General features: G+C 44.3%; 1 protein-coding gene across 2 annotated transcripts; it reads right to left on the minus strand.

The window, feature by feature from the left end:
- Positions 1-1,862: 1,862 nt before the first annotated feature.
- Positions 1,863-22,538, minus strand: LOC111840521 (prostaglandin I2 (prostacyclin) synthase). 2 transcript variants are annotated; one of them, XM_023805444.2, is made up of 10 exons: positions 22,387-22,538; positions 21,116-21,239; positions 20,468-20,637; positions 19,961-20,107; positions 17,879-18,000; positions 16,874-17,055; positions 13,928-14,072; positions 5,209-5,390; positions 2,936-3,087; positions 1,863-2,204 (listed from the first exon to the last, which is right to left on the minus strand). In XM_023805444.2, the coding sequence occupies exons 1-10, from the start codon at positions 22,488-22,490 to the stop codon at positions 2,060-2,062; spliced, it is 1,473 nt and encodes a 490-aa protein (XP_023661212.1). In that variant the 5' UTR covers positions 22,491-22,538; the 3' UTR covers positions 1,863-2,059. The 2 variants fall into 2 exon arrangements, with proteins under 2 accessions (XP_023661212.1, XP_023661213.1); XM_023805445.2 differs by having other exon boundaries at positions 22,217-22,436.
- Between the last annotated feature and the right edge of the window lie 637 nt (positions 22,539-23,175).

Below are 23,175 nucleotides of genomic sequence, written 5' to 3' on the forward strand. Positions count from 1 at the left end.
CTGTGGGAGTTTGGGGTGCCGAGCTACCTTATAAATGCTGTTTGGTCCCTGTATGACTGGTGTCAGAGCTTGGTCTGCATTGTTGGCAGTAAGTCGGACTCGTTTCCGGTGAGGGTTGGACTCCATCAGGGCTGCCCTTTGTCACCGATTCTGTTCATAACTTTTATGGACAGAATTTCTAGGCGCAGCCAGGGCCTTGAGGGTGTCCGGTTTGGTGACCTCAGGATTAGGTCTCTGCTTTTTGCAGATGATGTGGTTCTGTTGGCCTCATCAGACCGTGACCTTCGGCTCTCACTGGAGCAGTTCGCAGCCGAGTGTGAAGCGGCTGGGATGAGAATCAGCACCTCCAAATCTGAGACCGTGGTCCTCTGCCGTAAAAAAAGGGTGGAGTGCTCTCTCCGGGTCGGGGAGGAGGTCCTTCCCCAAGTGGAGGAGTTTAAGTATCTCGGGGTCTTGTTCATGAGTGAGGGAAGGATGGAGCGGGAGATTGACAGCCGGATCGGTGCGGCATCAGCAGTGATGCGGGCGCTACATCGGTCTGTCATGGTAAAGAAGGCGCTGACCCAAAAGGCAAAGCTCTCGATTTACCAGTCGATCTACGTTCCTACCCTCACCTATGGTCACGAGCTGTGGGTAGTGACCAAAAGAACGAGGTTGCGAATACAAGTGGCTGAAATGGGTTTCCTCTGCAGGGTGGCTGGGCTCTCCCTTAGAGATAGGGTGAGGAGCTCGGTCATTCAGGAGGGACTCAGAGTAGAGCCGCTGCTCCTCCACATTGAGAGGAGCCAGATGAGGTGGCTCGGGCATCTGGACAGGATGCCTACTGGACACCACCCTGGTGAGGTGTTCCGGGCATGTCCCACTGGGAGGAGGCCCCGGGGGAGACCCAGGACATGCAGGAGAGACTATGTCTATCAGCTGGCCTGGGAACGCCTTGGGATTCCCCCAGAAGAGCTGGTGAAGTGGCTGGGCAGAGGGAAGTCTGGGTTTCTCTGCTGCCCCCACGACCCGACCCGGAAAAGCGGTAGATGATGGATGGATGAATCTTCAGACAAAGCCTCACGAGAGTTAACAGAATTTTATTTTATTTTTAATTTCAAAACCATTAGTTCTTTTTTTCCATAAAATTCGGCAGTGGAAATGCCAAGCAGTAAGGGGGCTCATATGCTGGCCAATTTTTGGTCAATTAACATTAAATTTGTTGTGAGTGCATATAACCATACCCTTCACAAAATGACATGAAGTTGTTTCCAGCGCAACTATGCCCTGGTAATCTGCTTGGCCCTATTACTGCTCCACACACACACACACACACACCCATATAGGGTAAACATATCCTTATGGGGACCGCTCATTCATTTCAATGGGAAAAATGCTAACGCTAACTATGACAACCTTAACCCCTACCCTGCCCTAACCATAACCATAAGTAACCTAACAAAATACAAGAGTTTTTGCATTTTTAGTTTTTTCATAGCAGTGACCGATTTTTATAAAATAGAGTTAAAAAAAAAAAACGGATATTTATCACGTTATGAGGACATTGTGTCCCCATAAGGATAGGAAAACCCGCTCTCTCACACACACACACACACACACCCCGGCTCATTCTCTGTTCTCCTGTTGGCTGTTGACTGTGTTAGCTGTTAGCTAGTCCAGGTGAAAACCCGGTTTTGACTCTGTGTGCACTTTGCTTTCCCTCATGTTTGTTGTAAGTGTTCCTGCCATTGTTCAGACCTATCGTGCTCAATTTTTTTATATATTTCTTTTGAGTTTAGTGTGAAATAAAGTTCCCCGAGGTGAAAAGCCACTTTGTGGACCGTTGAAATATTTAATGAGGTAATGCTTAAATGAAAGACCACTCAATATAAAATACTATTTATTTTAAACAAAGAAAAAATGAAAATCAAACATAGTGATTTAAATAAGCAATTTGATAATGTATATCACGCAAGTATAATTGTATAAAACTGTACAATTTTACAGGTTAAACAGTAACAATTAAACAGCTGCCTTTGTAGCCTATAACGTGAACATCCCAACATGATAAAACACAAAGCTACTTCTTCGTTCTGTATCGGATTGGCAGTTCTCCATCGGGCTGTAGCATCCCAAATCCATAGCGACTTGGGTCCAGGGGTGGCATCGAGGAGTTGGGGTCACACAGCTCCATGTCCAAGGAAGTCAACACCACAAAGACAAACCTCAAAATCACAGAAAAGCAAAATAAAGTTAGGTTAATACACTAGAATCTAAATCAGGGGTGGGCATTCCTATCTGCAAAGGGTGTATGCAGGTTTTTGGGATAACCTGTAGGTCAGCTGTTCAAACCCAGGGGCGAGGACTCTTCAGCCAATCATTCCTCTAATTAGTAATCTAATTACGGAGGTGCAGAGAAAACCTGCAAACACAATTGCCGTTCTTGATAAGATTGCCCACCCCTGATCTAAAATATCCTGTTTTTATATTTAAAAAATATAGACTTGTATTTTTAACCATCCACAGTTCACATATGCATATAGATTCAAATTTAAGTGGGGCCATACTGTAGGTTCTGGAAATATCATTGCTTAACTACAATTTTCCACCAAATACAGTAACATAATTAGTATGCACTTTGGCTGAGAGGACCCATAAATCCAATTAATAATAGATACAGTGTAATATATATCATACAACTACCATTGGAGTCATGTAAAGACAGCCCAAGTACTTGGTGCACTTTTACATTAAAGTCATTCCAGTACAACAGTCACCTAAGAGCAATTTAAAACACAGCCAAAAACCATGGAATAGTTCAGGATACACCATTCTAAATGGCTTTTGATCTTATTTTGAGAGAGCTGCAGACATTAAAGGTATCCACCTTGGCCAGCACCAAGTGGCAAAGAAATAATTCAAAGAGCCGCATCTGACAAGTTATAGACCCACTCACTGTTTGATGGCATTGATGGCAAAGTGTTGTCCCACACAGATGTTGGCACCTGCCCCCCATGGCAGGGTGTAGTACTTAAGCTTGTTTGTGTCCTTAAGGAAGTCACTCTTTTCAGTCCCATTTGTGTTCAAGAACCTGTCGTACTTGAACTTCTGCAAGGAGAAACAAGATTGCATAAGGACACATTTGCATAGAGTGGCAGGTTGTATAGCTTTTAAGGATACAAAGACCCATAGCTCATGAGCTGTTGGCTCCAGCCCCAGGCTGATCTCGACTGTACCCTTGACCAAGATGATTAATCTCAATTGTCCTGCCAGGTATATATGTTGGCATTCAGATGGAAGTGACCCTTAGCAACTAAATATAAAGTTAAGCACTGATTCTCACATTCAAGTGACCTCACTGCCACATCTTTGCCCAAGGCATATGACTGACCACAAAACCTACTTTTTGCAATAATAATAAGCTTCTCAAAAATAAATTATTTTATCTATCTGTGTTCAGTAAGCGGAATCATTTAAACCGCAGAGAGGTTTCCCAAATGGCAATTTCAACTAGTCTGACTATGACACCATACTTCATGCCATTCCATCAGCATTATGGCTGAATGCAGCAGTCTCTCATGCTCAGCAAAAAAAATCACCCGAATAACACTGCAAAATTCTCAAAGAAGTCATAGGCAAAGAAGAAAATTGAAGAACAACTCAAACTAATGACCTGACCTACCCAGTCTCCTGACCCTAATCCCACACAACTTATATAGTAGAAGTGGACAGAAGAGTCAAAGCAGAGCAACCTAAAAGCACCCAGGAAATTGCTGCAAAAGAGCTGTAAATACATCATGAGAATATATTGACTACTGCATAAAATATAGTATATGTTAGCAATAGTAGAAAATATAAAATAGTGCAGTATAGTTTCACATGAGATGTACAGTATATGCTTTTAAAAGCACAACTGCTAAGGCAAAAAAAATGTAAATGTATATATTCAGCCAATATTTTATTAATTCATCCTTTTGTACCTCCTGGTATTCAGCTGCGTTATGGGTAAAGCTTGACTTATTTTATTGTTTACCAATTATTAAAACATCTCGCCATCACTTAACAATGGTGCTTCAGGTCGAGGACCAAGGCCTGTAGTCAATGATTAAATACTAAAATGATATACTGATGTAATGCACCTGTAGTACTTTCATATTTTACACCCCTGCTTAACCTGCCCAAATAAGATGATACTCAAATCTAGTTCACTGATAACACATCTCAATACCAAGAGGTATATAAAAGTATATGAACAACCTCCAGCTTTGTGAAGCTCTGGCATACAGTTTTTGTCGCGATTGTGTCACTGAGCGAGTTCCATGTTGCTGGTCACCAGTTTTATTTGATCGAAACAGGCAACCAAAAATCAAAGAAAAATGACTTTACTATGGGCAGCGTTCCAGAGAGGCACAGAGCTGGTGTCTAAGTTGCAGGTGAGTCAGACACGGAAACTGCTAAAATATTTAAGGTCTAACAGTCTCAAAAATCACGGTAGCAGTCGCCAAATTAAAACAAGCTCCACTGGCATGATGAAGCACAACAAGGAGAGAAGAAAAAATAATTCTGCACCTCTGTGAGCTTCACAATGCTGGAATTTATGGCAGGACTATCAAGGTTATACTGTCAACCCACAGTGTATGTTGGTGTGGGAGTCATTCGGTCTGATTGTGTCGCATGGTAATGTAATGGATAAGGAATATGAGGCCATTTTACAGAGTGAGCTGTATCCTATGGTGCAAACACTGTTCCTTCAGGACGCTCCAAAATGATAATGTTCCCATATAAATTACTAAACAATTTGCAGAGTGATTTCAGGAACAGCAGAATAGAGTCCAATGCTTTGCATTACCTCCCTAATCACCAGACCCAAGTACCATTGAAGTTTTAATGGACATTCGGGAGAGCAGAATCCATAGTATATTTCTCCTTTATTCTTCAACCTTTTCTTCTTGACAAATCATCCAGTATCATAATACATATTTCAGGACTTATGAGGCAGCATTTCAAGAACCACATTTGTCATAGTTAAGAGTTTTAAATGGCATGGATTATCTCATATATAGCAGCTGAATTCTGTTTGAACATTTAGTCTCAAGGCATATCACTTATCACAAAAAACCTACTATACATCGGCATTCCTCATTGTGATGAAGGACCTGCAAGGACCTTGCCTCAAGGACCTTTCTTTGCCCAATACTAACTGCATGACCACAGCCTGCACACACTCACCTCTGGCTCTTTGTGAATGGAGGGATCCATCTGAGGACTAAGGTAGGGGAAAAGACACACACGATCTCCCCGTCTAAGGCGGTAGGCCTTTCCATCCGCCATGTCCAGCACCATATCCTTCTTCACTTCCCGGTTGATGAATATGGCAGCGGTAAGTCTCAGGGTTTCATTCAGAACGCTATCTGTAGTGTAGAAAGAGTACATTTGTAAAATTCTCTCTCTTGCCTAATGTTTGCCATCACCCGTTACTTTAAATTCTACTTCTAAATGCTTTAAATTCAAACTCCATGAGTGTTTCCTCATTTTTTTGTAGTTCTCCCTTAAAAGTACAGCTTGATTGCTCATGAAGTGCAGTCGAAAAGTGCAGAAACGAAACAGTGTACTTCTGAAATCAGATGTATCAGTAGCTGCAACACACTCCGTAAGACTGACACATTGAGAGATGTAACAGGAACATGCTTGATGTTTAATTTTCACCGGGACCAAGGAGCGTCCACTTGAGAATCCCCCACAAAAGGTCTCTCACTAAAACTATAAAATCAATGCATTCAATGCTCCATCTCACTCTTTCTAATCACTTGCTTGGATTTTTTTTCTGACTCATTCTCCTGTTCTGCGAATGAGACTCAGCTGGACAACACCAGCTAGATGAGATTCACAGAGCCCTGGGAGTAACACAATTGCAACCCAATCCAACAACTGCTGGTAGTGATTGAATGAACCGAAGCTAATCTTCATCTGGTTGTCTGCACATCTCCTCGTGCTTTTCCAAGTTGCCTGAATGGCACAGCAGCATTTGTCTGCCAGGCGTAAGAATGGAGTTAGCATTGACATTGTTCGCTAAAGCACTTATGATATTCTTTACTTAAAAACTGGGAAGTAGCCTTCTAGGTGGCAGAAAAAGGTGTGTAATGTGCTGTTGGGGGTGGGGGGGGAATTACTTTTTATCAGCATCTGTTATTAAAAGGGGGGCAGTAATATGCAATGGGTGAACTTTAGCGGATATGATTATGAAAGGTCAGCCCTACCTCAGCCATACACTTATTATAACACATCTAGTTCAAACAATTATATTTTACACACAGAACAATATATATATCAAATGTAGAAGGAGACAACCTGGAAACCAAAACTCTCTGTGATTAGAATAAAATAAAGCATTTGACATAAATGGCAAGGCAAACTGATTAAGAGAACTAGAAAGGAACGGAGAAAAAGAAAATACACAATAAGGTACATTATAATGTTACTGTAACATGGGACATAATTTTACCTTGAATTCTTTGGAAATGAGAAAAAAACATAGTAGCCTATCAAAGAGCAACAGCTAACAGTTTGATAGACAGAGTAGGATTGTGATTGCATGTTGATCAACAAACTGTAGATTGAGAAATATTTGGTGGGACTAGTTTGGTGAGAACAGGAATAGGCCGAAAATTAATTGCAATAAAAACAGCAAAGTAACTTCCTTGAGTCACCACTGTCACGCCCCGCTCCGTCCGCTCCCGATGTGTGCCACGCCCACCTCATTACCTCCTGTTTCGCCCTAATTGTTCCCACCTGTAGCTCGTTCTCTGTTACCTAGTCTTGTGTATTTAGTCCGAGTCTCAGTCTGTATTCCCCAGATCTGTCATCGTTGTATAGTCCGTCGATGTCTGCACCTGTCCTTTTGCCTCTCAATAAACCCTTCACCGGACTTTTTGGCTTCGTTCGCCTGCTTCCGTGCTCGCGTTCCCCTCCGAAGCTGACAGAATGACAGATCTCCAGGAAAATACGAAGCAGCAGTCCGAGCACCACCGGCTCGGACTGCTGCAGGACTTCGTATACTGGCATGCCCAGCCCGAGGTACAGCAGGACCCGGTAGCCCTGGAGCTGGCTAGCCGGGGCCGGGACCTGCTCCGGGAGGAGCGCCCGTCGGGGCAGGACTACCCTCTGGCCAAAGCCCGGAAGTACCTCCGTCGGCTGCAACGCCGGCTCGCCAAGCGAAGGGAGAAGCTCCAGGAGGAGACTCCGTCGCTCTTCCTAGGAGCCTGCTATCTCCTCCCCGCCTTTGAGGACACCGTCGCTACGAGCCTGGCCAGCTCGCATCCGGAGCGTCTGAGGCAAGGCGGAATTCGCGCCGTAAGGGACTGCATTCCCCGGGTTCCCAAAGCCCTGAAAGGGAGGGCGCCCACGCGCTCAGCACCCTTCCTGCCGGCTCCGGACCTGCGTGTTCCGGATCCGCCCGCGGCATCGCCTGCTGCTGATGCCTCCGCTCGGCCCGCGACGTCGCCTGCTGCTGACGCCGCCGCCGATCTGCCTGCGGCTGCGCTGCCTGCTGCCGCCGCCGATCTGCCCGCGGCTGCGCTGCCTGCTGCCGCCGCCGATCCGCCCGCGGCTGCGCTGCCTGCTACCGCCGCCGATCTGCCCGCGGCTGTGCTGCCTGCAGCCCCGCCTGCTGCGGCCGCCGCGATACCAGCAGCACCGCTCGACCCGCCAGTCCTGCCTGTCTTCCCTGCTGCAGCTGCCGCCGCTCTGCCTGCGGCACCGCCTGCTGCAGCTTCCGCCGCTTCGTCAGCGGCACCGCCCGTCCTGCCTGTCTTCCCTGCTGCAGCTGCCGCCGCTCTGCCTGCGGCACCGCCTGCTGCAGCTTCCGCCGCTTCGGCAGCGGCACCGCTCGACCTGCCCGTCCTGCCTGTCTTCCCTGCTGCAGCTGCTGCCGCTCTGCCTGCGGCACCGCCTGCTGCAGCTTCCGCCGCCTGGTCAGCGGCACCTCCTGTCCTGCCTGACCCGTCTGTCCCATTGGACCCGCTTGTCCTGCCTGGCTTGCCTACAGTCCCGGTGGCTGGCCGCGGGGTGACAGCGCCCGCCGAGACGCCCCCTGCTGGCCGCGTGGAGGCTACGCCCGCCGAGGCGCCCCCTGCTGGCCGCGTGCTGGTGGCGCCCGCCGAGACGCCCCCTGCTGGCCGCGTGGAAGCTGCGCCCGCCGAGGCGCCCCCTGCTGGCCGCGTGCTGGTGGCGCCCGCCGAGGCGCCCCCTGCTGGCCGCGTGGAGGCTGCGCCCGCCGAGGCGCCCCCTGCTGGCCGCGTGCTGGTGGCGCCCGCCGAGACGCCCCCTGCTGGCCGCGTGGAAGCTGCGCCCGCCGAGGCGCCCCCTGCTGGCCGCGTGCTGGTGGCGCCCGCCGAGGCGCCCCCTGCTGGCCGCGTGGAGGCTGCGCCCGCCGAGATGGCCCCTGCTGGCCGCGTGCTGGTGGCGCCCGCCGGGGTGTCCCTCTCTGGCGCGCCCGGAGTGCGCGCCTTTGGGGGGGGGTTCTGCCCCGCGACGGCGCCCCCTGCTGGCCGCGGGAGGGCAGCGCCCATCCTGCCGGCACCGGAACTGCCTGTTCTGCCGGCACCGGAACTGCCTGCCCTGCCGGCACCTGAACTGCCTGTCCTGCCGGCACCAGAACTGCCTGCTGCAGCGTCCCACAGGGTTCCGGAACCACAGCCCTGTTTGGAGGATGGCAGCAGGTTTCACCTGCTGCAGGAACAGTACTGGCGGGTGGTTGGCGAACCCGCCAGAAAAGACTCCCTGGAGGCAGCTCCGCTCTTGGAGCAACTCCGCAGGGAGTTTGCCATGGCAGCCCCTGACTCCCCACTCCCACAGCTAGCCGGGGTGGAAGAAACCCTGAGGCAGCTGCTCCGTATACGGCCTGCTGCCGCCGCTCCTCCTGCGGCGCCTGTCCAGCTGGCCGCCGTTCCCGTCCTGCCCGCGGCCCCGCCTGAGGCCGCCGTTTCAGTCCTGCCCGCGGCCCCGCCTGAGGCCGCCGTTCCTGTCTTGCCCGTGACCTCACCTGAGGCCCTGCCTCGACTTCCCCCAGCCCTGCTCATTGTCCCCGAGGAGGTCCCAACCTGTTTGGCTGCCGCTCCTTCCTCCGTGGAGGAGGAAGGCCTGGAATGGGATCCCTCTGGGATGGCCCTATTGACCTCCCTCCTAACTCCCTCTCCCTTACCCCGGCAAGACCAACACCACCCAGGACCCCGCCTGTCGGTGTCCCGTAAGGGACGGGGACACAGGCGTCGGGCCTGGGTCCCGCCCGCCCTGCCCCCTGGCTCGCCCGTTAGGCCCCTGGCTGTGGCTCGGTGGCTGCCTGCGGGTCCTGCGCCTCGGGGTCGGCGGTCGCCGCCGGGTCCCCCCCTGGTTCCTGGGTGCCGGTCCTCGGTCCCGCCTCCGGCTCCCGGTCGGCCGCCTCCGGGCCCCCCTGCTCCGGCTTGGCGTCGGACGGCGCCTTCGCCGGCTCCGGCTGCGCCTCCGCCTGCCGCGGCTTCCCCCTCCTGCCTGCCTTCCCTGGTGTTCCCTCCTGCTCCCTCCTGGTCCCCTCCGTCACTCCCTCGTCCCGTCCCCTTGGTCCCTGGGTGGTCCCCTCCTGCTCCCTTCTCCCTCTCCCCTGCGGCCCCTCCGGCCGCTGCCCGTCGCCCGCCTGGGCCTTTTCGTGCTCCCCTTGTTCCTCCTCCCTTTCCGTTCGTCCCGCCTGTCTCTCCCTCTGGTCCCTTTGTTCCTCCTTTTGGCACCCCTGGCCCTTTCGTGTCGCCTGTGGGTGTTCCCCCTGTGTCTCCCTTCTGGGTCTGTCTCTCCGCCTTCCCTGTCCTCTGTCAGGTCTTGTCCTTCTTTTCGTCCCTGTTCGTGTTTTGCGTCTCCGTCCTGTTCCCTGGGTTTGGTTGACGTTCTGTTTTGTCTTTCAGGTCCTGTTCCCTCGTCCCGTCCGTCGCCTCCTCCCTGGCGCGCCCGGTGTGCGCGCCTTTGGGGGGGGGTTATGTCACGCCCCGCTCCGTCCGCTCCCGATGTGTGCCACGCCCACCTCATTACCTCCTGTTTCGCCCTAATTGTTCCCACCTGTAGCTCGTTCTCTGTTACCTAGTCTTGTGTATTTAGTCCGAGTCTCAGTCTGTATTCCCCAGATCTGTCATCGTTGTATAGTCCGTCGATGTCTGCACCTGTCCTTTTGCCTCTCAATAAACCCTTCACCGGACTTTTTGGCTTCGTTCGCCTGCTTCCGTGCTCGCGTTCCCCTCCGAAGCTGACAACCACATTAAAAAAAGAAAAAAAAATCTTGCTTGTGCAATAAACACCCTGATCGGTACAGACAGGATAACATATGGAAGGTAAACACACACACAAACTCCCAGACAACAAATACTCCCATTTCAAAAGCACTCAGAGATCAGAACTATATGAAATGTATTTTTTTGCAAAATATAGATCCAATTGAATCCCCTCAAAATGATGTTGGCTGATAAGAGCATATGATAATAAATAATTTCTAGAAGATTTCTGTTCCTTTTAGCAAAATCCCTCACAAATTCATTGATTTCAAGTCTGTTAGTTATTGATTTCTCATTGGCAAAAATCGGCAGATTTTTATTTTTTTTCCCCAAGCAACTTTGTCTAAAGGAAGTGAATAAGAACTCATGGTACATGTAGAGAAAGAACTTTCACGTAATGCAACGTTGAAACGTAAACAGAATACAGCACTGGGGATTCTCTTTATAACCCTGAAAATAGCTGCACACTTTTAAAAGATCCAGACAGTCATTGACATGGGCCTTGCCACATTCATTTCATTTTATATAGTCTCTGTTTCAGTGCCCATAAGCTGCTGGGGTCTAACAGAGTCAAATCTAGAACAGAGCTTGGGTGAGGAAGACTATTTACAGCAGGTACCAGGTTCATATTTATTTTAGAGAATCTATTCTCTATTTCAGCAATGGTTCTGTCTAGAATTTCAAGAAGTGACCTCCTGAAAGATTGACTTGGTGTCTCTGATGAATCAAAGTCAAAAGTCCTTTGTTCCAGGGTAGAAAGCATCATGCTGTCAGTAATCTGCTATCCTCTTTCGCCTTTAAGGTGAACTGTCTAACACAGTCAGATGACCCAAGGAGTCATTGCTTCACAAATCTTTGAAAACAGGTTTCAATGTATTGACAGGGGTGGGCAATCTTATCCAGAAAGGGTCGTTGGATATGCAAGTTTTTGCTGTAACTCCCTAATTAGATTACTAATTAGAGGGCTGGTTGGCTAAAGAGTCCTCACACCTGGGATTGAACAGCGGACCTAAAGGTTATCCCAAAAAACTGCATACACACTGCGGATAAGACTGCCCTCTCTTGCTCTAAGAGCTCCGAGGCTTCTGTGCATAAATCTACAGATGCAGCACAATCAGCAGACACACCAGACAGAATATCCTAGATGACATTGCAGTTCTCCACTAAACACTTAGTCACGTCATAAAACTTAACTGTAAGTCAAACACTGGTCCTTCGTGATGTGGGGCATAATGTTGTGTGGTAATGGAATTTCTACAAGAGCCAAGGAGAAGGACTTTTAAAGGTTTGCAAGGCTTAGACTGAACTAAGTTTAAACTGAGTTTAAACTGTTTTCATGTTAAATAGAGACTTAGGCGGTTACTTCACAAAGATGGGTGATGCGTGTGTCTGTGTCAGAAAACTATGTAACGTAAGGATGAGAGTCAGGGAAGGAAGTGAAGTCCACACTGTGTTTTATTGTGAGAAATGGCGAGTGTGAAAGAAATATTACTGTGGAGGAGAGCTGAAGGAGAAATTAAAAAGGAATTGCTAAGAAATGGAATGTACAAAATCACAGAAGATAAGCAGTATAAAAGGAAGGTCAAGAACTCTTTTGAGATGCTTTGTGAAACACCTTTGCTGTACACGTTGTAACTTCCTTGATCTGACTGAATTTATTAAAGAGCTACAAAACCTCTTCCTGTCTTTTGGCCTCCACTGTGATGATAGTTGCTGAAACAAGTGAATGAAGAGAGCTAGGATGTTCAAAAAGGGTGTACCGCATGGGTCTGCTTACAAGCTATACACCACCATGAGGTGTAAGAGATGATTATGAGTGGATGTAGGCAACGTTTTCCCAAGCTTTTTCAGCACCCGTTCCTGCACTCCACCTATTACACCATAGTCATTACAGGTACCCCATCACAGCATTCACTAATGTGATTAACATAGTAACTGCCATCAGATGCTTTAATATTTGATCAGACACGTTTTCTGCATCTAGCTGACTGAAGTCGAGCAATGCAATGATATGTTCTGGCGCAGAATTACAAAGAAATCTGATCATTTTGGATCAATTTTCAATGTTGAGTTCCATCACTTTTTATACTGAAGCCTGGTGGGTCTACAGTGTTGTATTTCTGTTTCACTTCATTCAGCACCAAGTTTGATAGACTGTCAATAATCTAATTTTGCAGATCTTTGATCTGTTTACATGTATTATAGGGAATGTCTTTACTATTTTAGGGTCCATGGATAGTGTGTCCTCAAAAAGTTTAATGAAAAGACCAGCTAATATGCTGTCATTCTGACTGGTTTCCTAGGTTCCTGTGAAGAGGCAGTTCACTACCCCCATAGAGGAGGCTTTTGTCTATCTTCCCTGGTTCTACTCTATGAGACTAGTGATGGTGTTAGCACATGTTTCTCTCAGCTTTATTTCTACCCACACAGATTCTGCAGATGGACCTACTTCTGGAAACCTTGGTCACATTCTATTGCTGCTTTCCAAAACATAAATCCTGTCTTGTAAATGTAAATCATTTGTAATTATTTAAAAAAAAAAGCAAAAGCAAGCATCAGGTTTAACTGAATATTGTCAGGACTGTGATGATGCCAACTCAATCTGATAGTTTGCATTGTGTTTCCAAATGTCCACTTTGGAAAAGCCTTCAAAAACAGCTGCAGTGCAGTGGAATTGTTCAAGCCATTGTCTAATTCTTCCTCAGTGGTGGAAAGAGCACTTCATGGACCTGGTGTGTGTAAACTAGCTGAACATGCAACACAAACTTCTGTTGAGTTTTTACAGTGAATTTTGAGTTTTTAAGTGATGGACCCATTCACTGAGAAATAAACAAATAAAGAAAATGATTTGAATCGATACAGGCAACAGACCTACTGATATAGGTAGAGGTCTGAATTTTGCACGTGGCTAACTTGCATGGTAAATAAAGAAGAGCTACCAAAAATGTAATAACATTATTGATAACATCGTTCTTATCATATGATAACAAAAATGATGAAGGTGCCGTTAATGAAAACTGTTACCAAAAAATTACTTGACAGTGGACAGAGAAACTAATTTTTGCCACTCGTTCCTGAATAGCACAAGGTAGAGTTAAAAATTCTGGCAGAGAGGAGCCAGAATACACCTTACATGTTATGCCAGTCACAGACCATTATGGACAATTTCGAGAGGCCAGTTTGCTGATCGGCATTGGTTGAGCTGTGCGGGGGAAACCAGCAGAGAGCATACAAACTCCACGCAGAGAATGGAAGCAGGACTGGAATCCTCGAGCCCTGAGGCATGTGACACCAGTGCTTCTTACTGATCCACCATGCAGCCAGCCTGCAGAAGTGCAGATACCCTACTATCCAGATAGCTGAAAGTACAGATGCCGACAATCTGCATGTCTGAGAAATGGCTTCTTTATTCTTCCCTGAACTTCACAAAGGGCAGCCAAAACACTACGACACTAAGACTCTGGGTGAGACCTAACGGTGTCAAAGTTCATACTCAAATTGCTCGATACCTCCCTTATCTGAGCTCTCGGGGTCCACAGGAAAGCACATTGTCAACATTGCTTTGCAGGTCAATATGACGATATAGTAAACACACTGCCAGAGAATTACAAATACATAAAGGCATCTGATAACAAGGAGTAATTCGAAATGGTACTTACCAAATACAGGAGTTTTATGTGTATTGTTGAGGCATTCCGCCGAATTAGGCATGATCCTTTCAATCTCCGCCCTCACAGATTGCATGGCCTTTGGGTGGGTCAGCAGCCATCCCAGTAACCAGAAGGCAGCGGGCCCTGCATTGCACTGGCCAGAACAGCAGTATGCACTTTATTTTTCACATCTTAATATGTTTGTACTTACTACACTATAGTACAGCAGTATTACACTTGTCACTTTTAGTGTTTGCACTGCTTATTGGTGGACACTGTTTTGAAAAAGGCTTCACAGAAATAGCTAAGAGCCTTTGTTCGCCTCTTGGGTAATTCTCACACCTTCTGTTGTTTATGACTTAGTTTGCACGGAACATAAACAAAGACACTACACTGTATTTCACTTATTTATATTCAGTCTTCTGAAATCATTGCATTAGGGTATGACATTTCCTTTGTTCTGTTGTGTTTGAGTGAAACGCATACATTTATCCAAGAGTGACAATAACTGGGAACCAATACTGTCACCCTGTGGATACAAATAGCATTACTGCATTTATTTTTTTTTCCCTTCATGGCATTATTGAGAATATAAAAAATATTAATGTTTGGCCATGTTACCAGTTTTACTTGCATTTGCATCATCTGCAGTTGGTTGAAATATGAAAATGGTGTATAAAAATACATGATAGCAGCATGGTCTGTTGGTTTGCTGTGGTGAAATAGTTCCTATACTGTCTCACTAAGAGCCAGCATGTCCCTTCTTTAAATTTTCGAAGAGTTGCTTATAGTGAGAACAGCAAGAGGAAGGAATATCGCCAAATTTATCTAATTATATATGAAACCTAATCTCTGTATTGTTTCAGTTGATATTCCACAGTAAAAATAAGTAAAAATATGTAAGGAAGTTGCTCAGTGCTGGTAAGCCGCTGTAATGCAAGCTCACGTCTGCTGGTTACATAATAGCCGTCATTTCTGTGAGAGGGAAGTCGTTTTTTTTGCAAGGGCAGATGTGTACATTGCCATGCTATATTGCCCTTAAGAGTTTCATGCTGCCCTTGTAGTTTTCTGTTGTCTTTCAGCTCTAGCCTTAGTGGGCAGAATTATGCAGAAAGCAATTTCGGCACAGACACATGGTGCTGATATGTAGGGCTTTACCCAAAGTACTGCTGTCTTTCTGTCGTTTTATTGTGAAAAGATGATCTACTTGCACAGATATGAAGATTTTTCTGTGGTTTTTCATTGGCTGCACCCAAAAGTGATGGTGCAAGAATGTAGCAACAGTTGTTTTGCAAAATGGCCATTGACTGATTACTATCAGATGGTTGGCTAATGCATTTTCAGTGACATATGATTAAATCAAACATTGCTGGAAAAAGTTATGACATGTGCAATAGACCAAAGAAAAGCCTGCTGATTGGTTGGTGCTTACAGGGAGGGACAGCCTGTTGATTGGTTGGCACTTACAGGGACAGCCTGCTGATTGGTTGACCACAAGCACTGATGCTAACTTGGAAGTTACGTGGAAGTGCAGAAAAAGAATCGAAGCGGAGCAAAAATTGAGATGGAATTATTTTTGTATCCCAATTATTTAATGCATCAATTAATATTTTTTTGCTTGCATCTCCATATTTCTGCATCTGAAAATTCAACAGCAAACCAATATACTTTTGTGTAATATTGTTGGTACCAGCAGTGAAAGTCGCTAGCACTTATTAGCAGGATAACATTACACTGTTTTTATTCTGTGGAAAAAATGATGTCCAGATTTAACAAGTACCAGTCATGAACATCATGATGTGGGTCATGTAAATAAGATACAAATATTAGGCTGCATCCTGTTTTGATCATGATCAATCCCTCCAATAACAAAGAAATAACTAACAAGACCACGTATTTATCCTCCATTGATCAGGAGTGGTGGTGTAGTTTCATATGATATTGCGTGTGAAGTTTAAACTACAAACTTTTTGCATTTCCCGTGCTTATTTAGCATAAAGGTCCTAGTTCCTGTTGCATGGTGTGAAAGCAACACACAGAACTGGCCAGGAGCTACAAAAGTTCTAGGTCGAGAGCCCAGAGACTTGTAAACCGGGAAAAGGGTCTGGGACTTCGGTATGAAAGCACCTATTGTTAGTCCATTTACTTCTGAGCCCTAAAATTATATATGAAAATGGCTACAATACCTCTGCTAAACCCCTTGAATTAAAGCTGAAAGTCTACACCTCAATCCCATCTTGATTGCTTGACTTCAAATTCACTGTGGTGATATAAAGAGCCAAAATTATGAAAACTGTGTCATTGTCCAAATGCTTAAGGACCAAACTGTATGTCAAAACATTTAGACTAGCTGTCGGTCTCCAACCATGTTCTTGAAATAAAAAGAACAGAAACATGAGGCTTTAACTAACCATCTGCCTTTGGAATGCATGATAAGAAAACCATGTAAGTACTTGTTGGCTGACGATAATCCATGTAAGTCCATTTAAAACATTAAGCTATTCACAACTGCTGTGTAATGATAGGTTTCTACTTGTGGTGCCAAGGGTGTCTCATTACATTGTTTTAGCTTTATTTTGTAAAGTAGTTACTGAGAAAATGCCATTTTCACACTCTTGAAATAATGGATTTTTGGAGATTTTTGAAGTGCAATGATATTCCTTGCTTACTGTCATAGACCTCTGATAACTCAGACGTCTGGTATAACTGCTTCTTTATAGAATGGAGTTGCACAGAGACTTTCACTATTGGCATCAGGATAAACTACAGCTTTAGGAGAATCAAGTAGCAGGCTATGAGTAGTCATTTATATACAGCAAAACTTTACAATATTTCATGAATCTAAGGATTTAGTAGAAACAGACAGGACGAAAAAGTTTTGCAGTGCAAAAAGATAGCCATGCTCAGTGTCTGTTCCTTCTTGTAAGAGTTAGGCTTAGGTAACAAACTCCTTACCTGCGTGACCCAGAGCTGCAGCAGCATGGCACGCCGCTGCGTCTCCTTATCCAAGCCCATCTCCTGCAGATATTGGTGGTATTCCTGCTGCCATGAGCTTGAAACAGCTGGCCTGCTGTGGTAGGACAGGGAAAGCAGGTTCCACAGGTGCTGACGTGCTGAGCAAGCTGTCCTCTTCTCCACTGGGAACACGGATGAGTCTTGTTTAACCAATGGGACGCATGCAGGCGAAAGACTAAAGGCATACTCGTGAAATTCATGTCAGATAGGTATATAATGAAACGTGGGGTAGTTGCTGAATAATATGCGGAAACAGTACGTTTGGTAAAAGTTTGGTGGCTAACTCCAAAGGATCATGCTATAGACTGAGCTATAATAGGTAATCCATATTGTTTGCGAAGCAAAGATGAAGAAAATTTGCTCAGGTGTGGGCTTTTTCAAGCCAGGATATGCAGTTTAAGCATTAAACTGGTACTTCTATTAAACATATCTACCTGCATCCAACTTGAGCACAAAGTACAATGCCATGTTGTACCCTGGACAGAATGCCTGTCCACTGCAGGGCACAGACATACAGAATAATACTCTATCAGCAATTTAGAGACATTAATAGGCGTAATTAATTTTTTTGGACTGCAGGAGGAACTTAATGACACCTGTGCAGCACAGGAGAACATGCAAACTCCACACACATACACAGGTGGCATTAGAACCACCAACCCTGGAGGTTTGAGGCAAAAATGCTGCCCACTGTGCAACCCTTACATGAGAGATGCAGTTGAGAATGTGAAAGACCCAACATCATATCCTATTAACACATATGACAGGATGTGGTTCTTAATACTGGCTGTGACTTTCCCCTGTTGATAGCCAGCAGATGACGTGTGTTTGGAACAAGCTTACACAAATGGTCCATTATGCTTTCGGTTGCATGCAAATGTATTCAAAAAGCGAAACATTCCTGACGAGTAGTTGTTACACTTTCCAGTATATCTTACTTCTTACCCAAGCTCAGAGTTGAACGCGCTGTTTTTGCAAGGAGGCCATCAAATGTACGAAACTCTTTGTAAACCTCATTTACTGTGGTTCCATTTTGTTCCAGGCCAAACAGTGTGAGGTACCCAGCCCTACAGGGAGGAGGTAAATAGGAGCTCACTGCATAAAACCAAACATGGAGGTAACAGGCCTGCAATTTCAAAACACAACAGTATAGACCTGTATACCAACTGTCTTTTAATCTTTAGTCACTGAAGAACAGCAAAAAAAAATTTAAATACTTAAAATGATGCAACCTGTTTACATCTGATACTTTCCGACAGGGGCGTTGCTACAGATTTTGGGCCCCATGAAAGCATATCATATTAGGCCCCCCAGTCCAAACCAATCCAGTTATTTTTTATATTGTTATTTTTAATTTTTTAGGGCCCCTGTCACTCAGGGGCCCTTGGAATCGTCCTAGCTTTCCTCCCCCTTACGGCGCCCCTGCTTTCCGATGTACAAAGGCTAGACATCTGTATGAAATACACAACTGCAGAACGCAGAACTCAGGTAAAACACACACAACAGGCCACCAACAAGCATGCTGACTGGATGGACTAGCAGCATAGCCAAGTGAGGAACACTGGGAAGCTAGGATGCTGAAGCCAAAAAAAAAAAAAAACACAATGAACCCCATACCAAACTACCAGCTTCCTCTACTTACAAACTTTTAACCTATGAACTTTCAGACATACAAACAAAGAGGACTGTAAGTCCAAATTGTGTTCAATGGGCTCCTTTCCGCAACATCAATTTCCTGTCTTCCACCTAGTATGACTTCTGGCCGCTACTCCCGCCACGCAGCAGCGTAGCGTGCGTACCCCCAGCATCCTAGTTCTTTGTACTTGCGTATACTCTTCAAATTATGTTGAATAACAACTTACGAACATTTCAAGTTACGAACGGCCGTTCGGAACATATCTCATTCGTAAGTAGAGGAGCGTCTGTACTGGCTAAGATTGCAAACACAAACACAAGATTCCAACTGAAAACCAAAACCATTAAACGTGACCAAAACTCAGAAATTAACCTGCAAGCCACACTAAGCGACTGCCCTTATACTCAGCTACTTCTGCTTCAGAACAAGGTTATATGGACTTAGCTCATGCATGTCTAACGTAACAACAATAATATACCACAGATACTCACTCTGGCCCGGCTGATCAATCCAAAAGCAGCACTTCCACAATACAAAAGTTAGTAATATTTCTGTCCACTATAATGGAATTACTTTTTTGGACAGATGACAAGCTTTGTTAGAGGAATGTTACAGCCATTACTCTGGAATTTTGAAATTTATCCGGCCTCAAAGATACACATATCAGATTTTATGTATCTCAGTGGAATCTTTTGGAACAGAACACTAAGTGTAACACAAAGAATACTGTTGAAAGCTAGTAGCAATCCAAGATGACACTGCCAAACTTATAAGAAAAAAAGGCAGTCATACAAAATGCCTGGAGATGAATCGACAATTGTAAGTATCCAGAAACTTTATGAAATAAGATCATATTAATATATGGTTTGCAAGTACAGTACTGTGCAAAAGTCTTAGGCATGCAAAGAAAATGATGTTTACATTATCCTCGTGTTGATGTAAAACTATGATATTATGCCTGCCAAAGTGTGTCAGCTTAGCCATTTCAGAACCTCAGCTAAAATCATCGCAGTATTTGCAGCGACCGTCCAGTGCAGCCATGTCTTTTTTGACTTGGCCACTAGCGCACCTCATACAGCTAGTCAATCTGTCACTGACTTTTTAAACCAATTTATCTAATTATTTAATTGAGCTGTTGGTGAAATTTAACAAAATCATGGAACGACTGAGGTGCCCCTGAGGAGAGGTTTGGGAACTGAAGCGGTGTTCATCTAGCCATCCAACTAGATATCAGTAACTTTTTAAAGTAGCTTTAAACATGTCTTTGGACTGCCTAAGACTTTTGCACAGTACTGTATGTGCATGTACATGTTTAGTTGCAAGTTTTTTGTAGTCATGAATATGTGGTTAATACATGATCCCATTGTGCAAAAATCCCAAATAAGACTTACTTAAAGAGCAAACGGTAACAGAAGTCGAAAAGTCCATCCTTTTCCCAGTTGGTTGTGTTGTGGATTGTGTCAGGTGACCTCACCAGAGCTTGAATGTTCTTGTTCATTAACGTACACAAGTGGACCAGGTTTTGTCCTTGGAAATGTCTGAGATAACACAAATAATCCATGTCACCAATGTCAGCTTTCATGCCATGTTTCCCTGTTATTTGAGAAGTTGTTAACAAAAAAACCACTGTTCCCTCAAAAAACATAGACCATCTTTTTCCCAGGAGAATTTCCATGAGCGTCACATTGTACAACAGCTCATTTACTAAGGGGTTGTTTTCTTGTACAATTCAGTTCATGTTAGATTACAATGGCTGGCATGAATTTTCAGCATTGTACAGGTTTATTCTTGACATATTTGTGGGTGTTGTCTGTCTGTTTCAAAGTAGTTCTCTCTTATGATTTTTAGACACGTTGAAACATGCAGTTTTCACACAGATGGTTAGTTTAGATACGTACTGCTTCATCCACAACCTCCCGTCAACTTGGTTCTTATTTGGCCAGTTTAGGTCAAAGACCCTCTGAACCACTTTCTGGTTGCTGTAGTCAAGCGAATCACAGTCTTGAAGAACAGCATCGTATGACTTTGGGTCCAGTAGCACAGTTATGTAGTGGCCAGCGATACGGACCTATGAGATACAATTTTTTTCTTTACAGTCACAACAGTTTAGATGATCTTGGTTTTTACAGTATAAATGATATGGAGCATAGCAGTAGTATTAAAGGTAATGGAAATATCTGTCTCAGACTTTTACATGGCTTATTTAGCTGAGAAAAAATCAGATTTAATCAGGTGTACATTATCTGAAACTAAAAACGCAATCAGTTCCAGATTCAAAATGACCAGTTTTCAAAAGTTACTGTCTTCAATTCTCCTACATTGATTGTATTTACAACTGAATTGAAATTAATCAGAGGGCATATTTTCTGCGTGTCATACTCAACACACATCAGAGGTTCAATATTTCTGTCGAAATGTGTGCTATGCTCATGTAAATGTGGATTTCAAAGACGTGAAATCACACCATATAGGCTACTGTAGCAAAGCGTAGCCTAAAAATACAACAAAATAGCCACATTGGCAATGAATAATTTAAAATGACTTACTGTGAAAATGTCACCATGTTTCTTCTTCATTCGTGCTAAAAATTTGGCGGCATCTCTTGAAAAATCAAGGGCATGTCCCAGCCATGGAATAAAGCCGCTGTCTAATGGCGGCTCATCCTTTGATCTGCGTTTAGAAAATATAGGAGACAGATAAATAAACTAAGCAGAGGAAGATGTATATTTTCTAACAGTCGGTTTGCTCGGTTTACCCTGTTCTGTATTTAAATGGCACTTATAGTCATTCGTCATTTACAGTCATTCTACCCCAGTCATACAAGATCTTATAAACGTCAGCATTTAAGAAACAAATACTGAAAAAAGATTTTAGTAAACAAATATAGTAACACCACTGTTATTACAAATGTGAAATGTGAATAGTAACATTAGATCGAACAGAAATTTTAAACAACAGAAATTTTCTGTAAACAATTGTCTCGCATACGATCCATGAAACTGAAATCATGCCAGTGTTTATTTGGGGAAGGAAGTTCCATGACATATATGTTATAAAGAAGCCAGAGCTTTTACAAGAATGAACAATTCTTTTACGTAAAAAGGTTCAGTATCTTCATAACATGGATGATTTACAATTCCAGTTATTACACAATACGTGAAACATATTTTATATCAATTGGAATTACACCCATCGTATACAAACAGAAAATACCGTGCGATAAAGTATCTGTATAGTAACCTTATATAGTAAGCACATATTTGGTCTCTTAGTAAATAATGATATATTAGCGAAGCTGTCAAAATGCGTTGCTTTATATGCCAATCCAAATATATGTCTGCGTTTTACCTATCAGTTAACATTAAGATATTTAAGGAAATTATAGGTCTTTTCTAAAAGACTGCGAATACCGCAATTAAGCATGCACGTTAATGACTGTATAAATCATTATATAATTACTAATGCAAAAATATAAACGTAAAAAGTGCCGATTGCTCTGACATCAGCAAGTCCTAGATTGTCCAACAGATATCATAAGAAGTATTCAGCATAAGAACCGGCTTCATAAATAACGAATGGATTAAATGTTACAGTTATGAAAAGGTTAAATAGTGATTTAGTAGTTAAAAGGACAGCGATTAACTTACCGCGTTCGAGTTGTGTAAATAAAGAAAAGAATAATAAAACATAAAACAGTTACTAAAGCTGTCAAAATCATGACAGTGATCTCGACGGAACAGTTGCAGTCTTAGTTGCGGTCTTCCTCGGTATGATTGTATTTCTTTTATAGACTACAAATGAGCGGAGGAATTAGTACCTTACAGCAGCGTGTGTCCTCTCGGTATGTGTCACAAAATGTGTCATCAAACTTCTCTCTCTGTCACAATACGGGACTGGAGGGGGGGAGTTCCGGAAAAACATAGCTACATCATAGAAGCCTTAGAGAAGCCTTATAGCATTCATATTCCGAGAATGTATACGCCTAGTTGTTAAATAACTAAACCTCTTACAATAAATCATACATAAATGAAATTAAGCCTTAAAATTAAAAAGCTGCATTTACATGTAACTTCATGTATAACTGCGTGCTTATTGAACGGTGTAATTATTTTATGTTTTTTTTATTTTATTTTTTGGGGGGAGGGGTGCACTTTTAAATCACTTTTCAATTAATATAGTAATTAATTGTGTTGAGCTGCAACGGGCGGACGCAACAGAGACTATAGAAAACAAGCGACGTTTTTGTCTGCCGAAGTGTAGCCTACAGCCCTAATCCAGCGGGGTTACAGTAGGTCAAGCGGCGTAGTCACACCATTTAAAAAAGACGCTGCATGACGTGTGAATATGAGGCGACAGGCAAGGCGGAAATATGTTTTAGGAGATTCACATTTGAAGACGCAAATAAGTTTTATATGTAAAAATGAAACCACTACCAAGAGAATCCGTTTGTATATGCATGACTGCGCTCGAGTTGGTAATGATTGCGGAAACAAGGAGTGTTGATTCTGAGGTCACTGGGTGGTGATGAACCCGATGATAAAATCTCTTTCTATGTACACACCCATGTCTTTGTCACTTTAAAAGATCGTTTCAAAACATGCCATTT

This window comes from Paramormyrops kingsleyae, chromosome 6, assembly GCF_048594095.1.
Source record: "Paramormyrops kingsleyae isolate MSU_618 chromosome 6, PKINGS_0.4, whole genome shotgun sequence".
Classification (NCBI taxonomy): domain Eukaryota; kingdom Metazoa; phylum Chordata; class Actinopteri; order Osteoglossiformes; family Mormyridae; genus Paramormyrops; species Paramormyrops kingsleyae.